The sequence below is a fragment of the Mytilus trossulus genome, chromosome 9 (assembly GCF_036588685.1).
Source record: "Mytilus trossulus isolate FHL-02 chromosome 9, PNRI_Mtr1.1.1.hap1, whole genome shotgun sequence".
Lineage (NCBI taxonomy): Eukaryota > Metazoa > Mollusca > Bivalvia > Mytilida > Mytilidae > Mytilus > Mytilus trossulus.
In genome coordinates this window covers 38,175,524-38,187,837 of record NC_086381.1, presented here as the reverse complement: position 1 = coordinate 38,187,837, position 12,314 = coordinate 38,175,524, and the positions used below count along the sequence as shown (strand labels likewise).

The 12,314-nt window shown below is 39.0% G+C and overlaps 1 protein-coding gene across 2 annotated transcripts in view; it reads left to right on the top strand.

The window, feature by feature from the left end:
* Positions 1–12,314, top strand: part of LOC134685674 (retinol dehydrogenase 12-like) — a 34,129-nt gene that overhangs the window by 17,411 nt on the left and 4,404 nt on the right. For both annotated transcript variants that reach the window (XM_063545638.1, XM_063545637.1), the window contains one exon: positions 11,905–12,096. In XM_063545638.1, the coding sequence (XP_063401708.1) occupies positions 11,905–12,096 (192 nt within the window). The remainder of the gene's footprint in view (positions 1–11,904; positions 12,097–12,314) is intronic.

The following is a 12,314-nucleotide window of genomic DNA, read 5'->3' as shown; positions in this document are numbered from 1 at the left end:
GGTTGTCATGTGAGAAGGAACCAAAGGTTGGTGCATTATCGGAATACACAGTACTCGGAATTCCTCTCCTACTAACGAATCGTCTAAACGCTAATTTGAATGATTCGATTGTAATATCTGTAACAAGTTCTAGGTGTACGGCACGAATGCAAGCTCATGTGAATAGGCAAATATACGATTTTGTAACAAGTCCATTGTCTTTAACGAATAGCGGTCCAGCGAAATCAACACCAGTTGTCGTAAACGGTATCATATCGGTGACTCTATCCTTGGGTAGCGGAGGCGAAATTTGCTGTGGAAATGCTTTTCCGGTCACTTTTCGGCACTTTACACATTTCTGTACGATGTGGTTAACGCATTGTCTAATGGAAGGTATTCAATACGATTGGCGGATTTGCGTAATTGTCTGTCCAGCACCAGAATGTAACATCTGCAGGTGCGCGTTCAATATAACTAAGTCCGTAAATTCATTTTTCTTCGGTAGTAACACTGGAATCTTCGCGGAGTCGTCTAACTGTGAATTGTGTATGCGCCCGGCGCATCGAATGACACCTTCTGTATATATGAACAAGCGCAGTTGTCTTACTAACGGTAGATTCTTGTCATGTGACGGGTTTGCGAGTTGCTGCTTTTCATTACTGATTTTTTCATTTTGAATATCTGTAATCCATGTACTAGTTGCGCGGACAATTTCATCTTTCGTAATATCTTTTCCGTGTCTAGCATATTTCCTCAAGTTATACGGTCGCTTACTTTTACATATACTCACAAATTTAAGCACGTAGCATGTAACTCGTAGTAACTTGTTCAATGACGAGAATCTTGATAGGTCGATTATTTTCGAAATTCCATTTAATACACACGGTTTCATGTTTTTGCTGTCATCTGTTGTCGTTAACAAAATAGTCTCTTGTTAAACTTGTTGGGTCCATGTAGGCCAACTGTTCTCATCTGATATCCATGACGGTCCTTGCATCCACAAAGTCGATTCTTTGAATTGCATTGATGATATTACTCGAGTTTGAAGGTCGGCTGGATTTGATTCTGTTGGTACGTATTTCCAGTCGTAATTTTGTGTCGTTTCTTTAATTTCTAGCACACGATTCTGAACAAATCTTCCAAATGATTTTAAAGACGAAATCCAGTGCAGAACGATCTGACTGTCACTCCATAGTACTGTGCGTTGTGGCTTAAGGGTTTTTTGTGAGGTTTTTAGCCATTCGAGCTCCTATTACTGCAGCCATCAATTCTAGCTTTGGTAATGTCATTTTGGCGAGCGGAGCGATCCGGTTTTTTGCAATTACGAGAAAAGAAGTGTTTCCTTTACACAAGTAGGCACTGGCTCCATAAGCGCGTTGGCTGGCATCAACAAAGACATGTAATGTGATTTTCTCGTTGCTTTCGTTCTCATTTTGATCGTTGAAATAATGTCGTGCGATTTTCGTATTAACTGTTACATCTCGGATGTCATCTAAAATTTCATACCATGATTTAACTATGTTGCTAGGCAACACCTGGTCCCAATCGTATCCTTCTTTCCATAATGTTTGTACCAGTAGCTTAGCTCTTACGGTCACTGGTCCAAGAATTCCGAGTGGGTCGTAAATTGACGATGATTTACTCAATATTTCTCTCTTTGTCGCTTGTGAATCATCAATATCTATACGATCTTCATTTAATTTCGCAAATGTCAGTATGTCTGACTTCGCATCCCAACGCATCCCAAGAATTTCGTCTCGATATCCGTATCAAGTACGTTTGCCTTTGTAGCTTCGTTGCTAAGTTGATTGCTATTTGACTTCCATGTTCTCAAATTAAATCCTGCATTTGTCATGAGTTCTCTAGATTTTTCAAAGAAATTTAAGGCGGCTTCTTCCGTATTAACACTTGTAAGTACGTTGTCTACATACAAATCTCGCTTGAGTATCTCAACTGTAGCACTTGTAACCGTTGATAAATGTTTCAATAATGACGCGTTAAGAATAAATGGCGAACATGTCGCTCCGAATAAAAATACCTTGAATCTGTAAGTCTCAAGTTCACTCTTGGGGTTGCTTGGATCTCTAAGCCAGAAAAATCGGGTGGAATCGCGGTCTTCTTCGTGTAGTCCAATCTGGAGGAATGCTTTCTCAATATCAGTTGTTAAGGCGTACTTCCCGTAGCGGAATCTTGTAAGTATATCTGTTAGCTTATTAAGCTGCGGCGGTGTAGAAGAAAGGCAATCATTTAAGCTGGGTGATTCTGAATCTTGACGACAACTGCAATCACATACTATACGTATTGGTGTAGTCGATGAATCTGTTTTCACTTGGTGGTGCGGAATATAATGTATTCGATTAGTAGTCTCATCCGGGGTCTCCACCTTCTCTATAAAACCTCGATTTTGTTGGTCGTTGATTATGTTACCGTATATCTTAAGCATCTCTGGTTCTTTAGCAAGTCGGTTTATTACGTTGTATGCTCTCTTTCTGGCGATCATCTCGTTGCTCGGCAACTCCGGATGTTCCTGTTTCCATGGGAACTCGGGCGATGTACCTATTGTCTTTTAAATGAATGTTATTCTCTTGGTAAGTGGTCATTTCTTGTAAGTCTGTTTTCGCTTTCACTCCGCTGTCTGTTTCTGTTCCTATGGATTCCCAAACTTTATGTATTTCACATTCTTCTAGTCTGTGTGGGGTCAAAATGTTCATAATCGATGACGTTGATTGATTATTACTGTTAGTGTTCAATTTCCTGGTCACGGCACCAATGTTTTGGACGTATCGATATAAGTAAACACAAAAGCGTCTTCAATGTTCGAAAGCTTTACTAGTCTATGATATACAAGAGAGACGTCGGCAAGTGACGACGTTGCGGGCCTATTGTTACGTAAATGGCGGTAAAACGTAAACAAATAAAAGAGTATAAAGACACTATAACTATTTCACAACATCCTGAAAACGTTAAAACGGAGGAATTCAAGGAATTCAAAGTATGCCGTAACCACGAAAAAGAAGATTATTCATTATTTAAACGAGAAGATGAAAGAAGTCCAACACGAGGATCACATTGAACAATAAATTACAGAGTCGGATGAGTATATGTTTAATTTAGAGAGTAAACTAAGGCAAATACGAAAACTTAAGCAAACAATCAAATCCTCCAACAATACTTCTAATTTAAAAGAAAAGTCAACAATGAACGCTAATGCTGAATGCTATATATCTACATCAAACGCTATTAATACTAACACATCAGCCGTTTACACGCTAAACACTAGAGAACGAATTCCATTAGAGGAAAATCCTACCGGAAATCAATCACGCAACTTTACTGGTTCGCCGCCGCCTAACCATAGCAGGATTTGCGCTTACGCATGCCAATTATAAGACAGCCGTTTGTTTGCTAAGAGAGAGATTATGAAACCCACACAAAATTTTTAATGCTTACATGAAATTACTCATGAGCTTACCCGCACCGACAAATGATGCATTTAGCATGAGGTCTAACGGAGACAAACTTGAATCATATGTGCGAGGATTAAAGTCACTTTGTCAAACACCTGAAATGTATGGTTCGCTTTTGGTACCTGTAGTTTTGGACAAGCTACCAATTGATATAAGAAAATATAATGCCAGAGAACAGGGGAGATATAATTTGATATTGAAAAAGCTACGAAAATCAATAACTAAAGAGATTGAAATACTTGAAGCTGGCGAAGGAGTCATGGATTCAGACATATTGTACGCCACTGCATTTTTTTATGGATACGCAATCACATTCATACAAGAGCAAATTCACAGACACACGTAAGAATGTAAATACACATACATGTTTTTTTTTTGTTTTAATAGGTGGGCACTATCTGACGGAGTGCCCTGAAATGACAGACGCAAACATAAGAAATCAAATTGTAAAACAGAAACAGTTATTCTTTAACTGACAAGGGTCACACTAAGTGGCCGCATGCCAGTCTACTAAACGGTGCAAAAAATGTAACGGAATGCATCATACTAGCATATGTAAAGGAAAAGAGGTAATTCCAGGAATGACACCGCAGTCTACAATACAACAGTCAGCAATTAACGTAGTTGAAACACCAAACGAGACTAGAGTAAGACATTCTCCTGAAAGCAGCAACTGCACCAGAAAAAGTCCATATCGACACACTCAATGTTCCAGAGATTGCCGTTCCGATTCAAAACAAGATTTCACAGACTACAAGGAACTTGCCACATTTGAGAGGACTTAAACTTAAGTACAGAACGTTTCGAAATTGATTTATTCATAGGAGCCGACTACTACTGGTAAATTATCGAGGACAGAGTTATCACAGAAAAAGGATCCACCACTGTACAGTCAAAGATCGGATATTTAATATCAAGACCAATCAATAGAAACACCAACCATCCGCCAACATCTACAGCTCCGGTAAACGTCATTGAAGACCAGACACAGCTATTGACAGCAAAAAAAGAAAGTACACGGCAAAGTTGCTATGGAAACATGACCATCCAGATGAAATACCTTGAGGTACGACCGTTGCCTAAAGAAGACCAGAAGACCCATCGCAATGGCTCGTACAAAGTAGATCGCACATGAACCCATTTGAGGAAAGTTTCCAAGGAATTAACTTGCTACCTAGACCGTCTAAACAAACACACCATCAACTGGTAGAAGCCAAATAAATACAGAAAAGGAACTACCAACGCATAAAGAAAATTACCGCTTAGTGAAACTACCGTATGTAGCAGAAGAAATATCTATGAATGGACTATGAGATAAACTTTTGATCAGTTAAGGTTAAGGAATTAGATTATTTAATTTGAGATGGACATTAATTTTTTTTTTATCTATACTAGTCAACAAAAGAAACGATACACGACTTTGAAATAAAATTTATCAAAAAGTATTAAATATAAAAAAAATGAGATGCACTATTTTAAAAAGCTTTCATTTGCAATGTATTCACATGTGATAATGAAAATCAAAACTTGTCGGAAAGCATCGAAATTCAGTGTAAACGATCGTAGGGTGCAAATTAGTTTTGCGGAAAGTTGAATAAGAAATCGACACATAATTTTCTAAGTTTTAAATAAAATTTCAAGTTTGTTTAAAAATATTCAATATGCTAATCAAGTAATGTTCATGTTGTAAGTAATGGGTTGAAATATTGTTTTATCAAATTTTTGGGGAAAAAAGTGTTTTTTGAAATCTCGAAAAATGCAAAAGGAAATTTTTATTTTCGTCTCAAATCAATGCTTTAGATATGAAAACAACACACAATAAATTTGGAACCTTTCGGATAAGTTTTAAGATTGTTACCGCTTTTTAAATATCACTTTACACATACTGTCTATGGTAAATCAGTTGATAATGTATACATTTTAACGATTTCTCGTGGGGACAAACTTTGCTTAACAAATGAACGAAGAAACTGTATGATTTTTAAAAACAACTTGATGGCAAACACTGTCTTTACCTTTAAATAAGAGGTTGGCATCATTATTTAGAACTTCTTTTTTTTAAATTGTCGTGTTATGTAAATTTTGTAAAAAACAAAAAATCGCAAAAAAAAACGTTACGAAAGGAAAAAAAAAATTTTTTTAACGGATTTATATTTCCATAATGATTAAGTATTACTACCTTCAATATTGGTTCATTGAATGGAAAACTTTATCTTGAATTTGAAAAAAAGTCTTGTATCGTTTCTTTTGTTGACCAGTATATATAATTGTGAATTTACATTTTCTTATAATTTTTCGTTACATATTGCAGTTTTCTCGGCCCCCAGAATGTCGGAAAACACGAAGTACAAACATTATGCTATGATAAATTGTAACTGTATTGCTATAGATAGTGTGGCTATTGTATAATGCAATACCTATCACGACAATCAAACGTAAATAGAAAACACAACGCAATTTTTGAGATTCTTCAACAATAAAAAATTCGGAACTCCAAAGAACATCTTTACGGCAAAGTTCAGAACCGGACCTAGCGCATTTTAAAGGTATTGACCCAAGCTATTCCCCACTTAAATATGTTTCTGGGATCCGGGCCCGTCAAGCCACCACAGAGGTTCAAAGTCGCTCATTTACGTATTTTTCATATCAACTACACATTCGGTACTCTTCGGCATATCCCTACGGCAAAGTTCCGAACCGGACCTAGTTCATTTTAAAGGTATAAACCCAAGCTATTCCCCACTTAAATATTTTTCTGGGATCCGGGCCCGTCTGGCCACCACAGAGGTTCAAAGTTGTCCATTTACGTATTTTTCATATCAACTACACATTCGGTACTCTTCGGCATATCCCTACGGCAAAGTTCCGAACCGGACCTAGCTCATTTTAAAGGTATTAACCCAAGCTATTCACCACTTAAATATTTTTCTGGGTTCCGGGCCCGTCTGGCCACCACAGAGGTTCAAAGTTGCCCATTTACGTATTTTTCATATCAACTACACATTCGGTACTCTTCGGCATATCCCTACGGCAAAGTTCCGAACCGGACCTAGTTCATTTTAAAGGTATAAACCCAAGCTATTCCCCACTTAAATATTTTTCTGGGATCCGGGCCCGTCTGGCCACCACAGAGGTTCAAAGTTGCCCATTTACGTATTTTTCATATCAACTACACATTCGGTACTCTTCGGCATATCCCTACGGCAAAGTTCCGAACCGGACCTAGCTCATTTTAAAGGTATTAACCCAAGCTATTCACCACTTAAATATTTTTCTGGGATCCGGGCCCGTCTGGCCACCACAGAGGTTCAAAGTTGCCCATTTACGTATTTTTCATATCAACTACACATTCGGTACTCTTCGGCATATCCCTACGGCAAAGTTCCGAACCGGACCTAGTTCATTTTAAAGGTATAAACCCAAGCTATTCCCCACTTAAATATTTTTCTGGGATCCGGGCCCGTCTGGCCACCACAGAGGTTCAAAGTTGTCCATTTACGTATTTTTCATATCAACTACACATTCGGTACTCTTCGGCATATCCCTACGGCAAAGTTCCGAACCGGACCTAGCTCATTTTAAAGGTATTAACCCAAGCTATTCACCACTTAAATATTTTTCTGGGTTCCGGGCCCGTCTGGCCACCACAGAGGTTCAAAGTTGCCCATTTACGTATTTTTCATATCAACTACACATTCGGTACTCTTCGGCATATCCCTACGGCAAAGTTCCGAACCGGACCTAGTTCATTTTAAAGGTATAAACCCAAGCTATTCCCCACTTAAATATTTTTCTGGGATCCGGGCCCGTCTGGCCACCACAGAGGTTCAAAGTTGCCCATTTACGTATTTTTCATATCAACTACACATTCGGTACTCTTCGGCATATCCCTACGGCAAAGTTCCGAACCGGACCTAGCTCATTTTAAAGGTATTAACCCAAGCTATTCACCACTTAAATATTTTTCTGGAATCCGGGCCCGTCTGGCCACCACAGAGATTCAAAGTTGCCCGTTTACGTATTTTTCATATCAACTACACATTCGGTACTCTTCGGCATATCCCTACGGCAAAGTTCCGAACCGGACCTAGTTCATTTTAAAGGTATAAACCCAAGCTATTCCCCACTTAAATATTTTTCTGGGATCCGGGCCCGTCTGGCCACCACAGAGGTTCAAAGTTGTCCATTTACGTATTTTTCATATCAACTACACATTCGGTACTCTTCGGCATATCCCTACGGCAAAGTTCCGAACCGGACCTAGCTCATTTTAAAGGTATTAACCCAAGCTATTCACCACTTAAATATTTTTCTGGGATCCGGGCCCGTCTGGCCACCACAGAGGTTCAAAGTTGCCCATTTACGTATTTTTCATATCAACTACACATTCGGTACTCTTCGGCATATCCCTACGGCAAAGTTCCGAACCGGACCTAGTTCATTTTAAAGGTATAAACCCAAGCTATTCCCCACTTAAATATTTTTCTGGGATCCGGGCCCGTCTGGCCACCACAGAGGTTCAAAGTTGTCCATTTACGTATTTTTCATATCAACTACACATTCGGTACTCTTCGGCATATCCCTACGGCAAAGTTCCGAACCGGACCTAGCTCATTTTAAAGGTATTAACCCAAGCTATTCACCACTTAAATATTTTTCTGGGTTCCGGGCCCGTCTGGCCACCACAGAGGTTCAAAGTTGCCCATTTACGTATTTTTCATATCAACTACACATTCGGTACTCTTCGGCATATCCCTACGGCAAAGTTCCGAACCGGACCTAGTTCATTTTAAAGGTATAAACCCAAGCTATTCCCCACTTAAATATTTTTCTGGGATCCGGGCCCGTCTGGCCACCACAGAGGTTCAAAGTTGCCCATTTACGTATTTTTCATATCAACTACACATTCGGTACTCTTCGGCATATCCCTACGGCAAAGTTCCGAACCGGACCTAGCTCATTTTAAAGGTATTAACCCAAGCTATTCACCACTTAAATATTTTTCTGGGATCCGGGCCCGTCTGGCCACCACAGAGGTTCAAAGTTGCCCATTTACGTATTTTTCATATCAACTACACATTCGCTACTCTTCGGCATATCCCTACGGCAAAGTTCCGAACCGGACCTAGTTCATTTTAAAGGTATAAACCCAAGCTATTCCCCACTTAAATATTTTTCTGGGATCCGGGCCCGTCTGGCCACCACAGAGGTTCAAAGTTGTCCATTTACGTATTTTTCATATCAACTACACATTCGGTACTCTTCGGCATATCCCTACGGCAAAGTTCCGAACCGGACCTAGCTCATTTTAAAGGTATTAACCCAAGCTATTCACCACTTAAATATTTTTCTGGGTTCCGGGCCCGTCTGGCCACCACAGAGGTTCAAAGTTGCCCATTTACGTATTTTTCATATCAACTACACATTCGGTACTCTTCGGCATATCCCTACGGCAAAGTTCCGAACCGGACCTAGTTCATTTTAAAGGTATAAACCCAAGCTATTCCGCACTTAAATATTTTTCTGGGATCCGGGCCCGTCTGGCCACCACAGAGGTTCAAAGTTGCCCATTTACGTATTTTTCATATCAACTACACATTCGGTACTCTTCGGCATATCCCTACGGCAAAGTTCCGAACCGGACCTAGCTCATTTTAAAGGTATTAACCCAAGCTATTCACCACTTAAATATTTTTCTGGAATCCGGGCCCGTCTGGCCACCACAGAGATTCAAAGTTGCCCGTTTACGTATTTTTCATATCAACTACACATTCGGTACTCTTCGGCATATCCCTACGGCAAAGTTCCGAACCGGACCTAGTTCATTTTAAAGGTATAAACCCAAGCTATTCCCCACTTAAATATTTTTCTGGGATCCGGGCCCGTCTGGCCACCACAGAGGTTCAAAGTTGTCCATTTACGTATTTTTCATATCAACTACACATTCGGTACTCTTCGGCATATCCCTACGGCAAAGTTCCGAACCGGACCTAGCTCATTTTAAAGGTATTAACCCAAGCTATTCACCACTTAAATATTTTTCTGGGATCCGGGCCCGTCTGGCCACCACAGAGGTTCAAAGTTGCCCATTTACGTATTTTTCATATCAACTACACATTCGGTACTCTTCGGCATATCCCTACGGCAAAGTTCCGAACCGGACCTAGTTCATTTTAAAGGTATAAACCCAAGCTATTCCCCACTTAAATATTTTTCTGGGATCCGGGCCCGTCTGGCCACCACAGAGGTTCAAAGTTGTCCATTTACGTATTTTTCATATCAACTACACATTCGGTACTCTTCGGCATATCCCTACGGCAAAGTTCCGAACCGGACCTAGCTCATTTTAAAGGTATTAACCCAAGCTATTCACCACTTAAATATTTTTCTGGGTTCCGGGCCCGTCTGGCCACCACAGAGGTTCAAAGTTGCCCATTTACGTATTTTTCATATCAACTACACATTCGGTACTCTTCGGCATATCCCTACGGCAAAGTTCCGAACCGGACCTAGTTCATTTTAAAGGTATAAACCCAAGCTATTCCCCACTTAAATATTTTTCTGGGATCCGGGCCCGTCTGGCCACCACAGAGGTTCAAAGTTGCCCATTTACGTATTTTTCATATCAACTACACATTCGGTACTCTTCGGCATATCCCTACGGCAAAGTTCCGAACCGGACCTAGCTCATTTTAAAGGTATTAACCCAAGCTATTCACCACTTAAATATTTTTCTGGGTTCCGGGCCCGTCTGGCCACCACAGAGGTTCAAAGTTGCCCATTTACGTATTTTTCATATCAACTACACATTCGGTACTCTTCGGCATATCCCTACGGCAAAGTTCCGAACCGGACCTAGTTCATTTTAAAGGTATAAACCCAAGCTATTCCCCACTTAAATATTTTTCTGGGATCCGGGCCCGTCTGGCCACCACAGAGGTTCAAAGTTGCCCATTTACGTATTTTTCATATCAACTACACATTCGGTACTCTTCGGCATATCCCTACGACAAAGTTCCGAACCGGACCTAGCTCATTTTAAAGGTATTAACCCAAGCTATTCACCACTTAAATATTTTTCTGGGATCCGGGCCCGTCTGGCCACCACAGAGGTTCAAAGTTGCCCATTTACGTATTTTTCATATCCAGTAGGTTTTCACTGTATATTTATTCTTGTTTTGGCTTTCCATAGATATTTTTTTTTCTTTTTATGTTTCGGAATGTTTTTAGAGTGGCCGACTTTAGTTTTAGTTTTATATATTATATATTAAATTAAATCTTTGTTGAATCTTTGATGTCGTTTTATTGACAAAAATCTGTATTACATAATGACAAATATGCAACTTATATAAGGGTTTATATTCGAGGACAACGAGAATTTACGACAGCTTGAAGGGGTCATCAAACTATTTTCGGCGTAATTTTTCACTCCTGTTAACTATGAAATCATACTGTTTAATGATTTTCAAATGAATTTTGATATTGAACCGACTGCTAGCAACCGGTTGTATATTGAATATCGAATATCAAAAAACAAACCGGCAGCTAACTTCACATACATATTCAAAACGTAATGAAATGCTTTTAAAATCAGTACAAGCCGCGAAATTGTCGAATTTCGCTGTTCAATTATATTTAACTAAGATTTAGCGATTTTTGGAACGTTTGAGTCTCATGCAGTTTTTTGGTTTTTAGACATATCGTCAAAATTGGCTGCTGGAAAAAAGTGGCTGCTAACTTGATTGGCCGATAAAAGTGGCTGCCAGCTTGAGTCTGGTTCATTTTGACGTCGAAAAGGAACAACTTTCTTTAAATGTGTTACATACTAGTATTTGAATTATATAATTCCTATCGTTTATTCATTCTCACTTGGCCAATGCTCTATATTCATTTTCAAAACACTTTTATTTTGCGTTCACTAAGTTAAGGAAATGGCTTAAAAAAAAAAATTCTTGGTATATCAAATTATCGAAATTATTCTTTTTTTTGCATGTCTTATTTATTAACGCCTGCACCGACAGTATATTCACTCTTAGTTTTAAATGGAATGCCTGTGTTGGTATTACCAGTAACGCTTATCAATTGTGTCCATCTTTGAATCATGGAATCTTTGTTTTGATTTGAAAATTTCATAATAGGTCAAGTTTCAGAATTACCAAAACCGATCGTTTACCAATTAGGTGATGTACTGTACAGTCAAATGTGGTGCAGAATCTGAAAACTCTTCTGGAGCACACGAGATTTGTGTTGCCAATTTATTGCTTTTCTATAATGAATTTTATTAACTGTTGTGTAGACTTTTGGTTATTTTTTATTTACTGCATGCCATGGCGTTGTCAGTTTATTATCGACTTAATAATTAGTTTAAATATATAGCATTTTTGGTATCTTGCAACTCTTTTTATATTGCTACTGCAAATGCCTTTCTTCATTTGGTCACTGTTATGCCTTTTGTTAGGAGCTAAAGTCACACTTGCATGTCGAGACATGAAAAGAGCACAAGATGCAGCAGACGACATCAAACAAATTACCGGGAACCAAAATATTATCGTCAAACAACTCAATCTAGCCTCGCTGAAGTCGGTGAGAAGTTTTGCTGAAGACATCAACAAAAACGAGAAGAGACTAGATATATTGATAAATAATGCAGGTAAATATACTATGCAGTCGTATATTTGACAATATGCGCAGCAGCTCATCAAGATAGAAGAAAAACAAACGTGTTAATGTTATACTATTGTTTCAGAAAAGGGATAAGGACTGTTACCATTAAATCCCACTGCAAATGTTTGAACCTCTCCTAAGTCAGGAATCTGATGTACAGTAGTTATTGTCTGTTTATGTAGTACATGTACGTGTTTCTCGTTT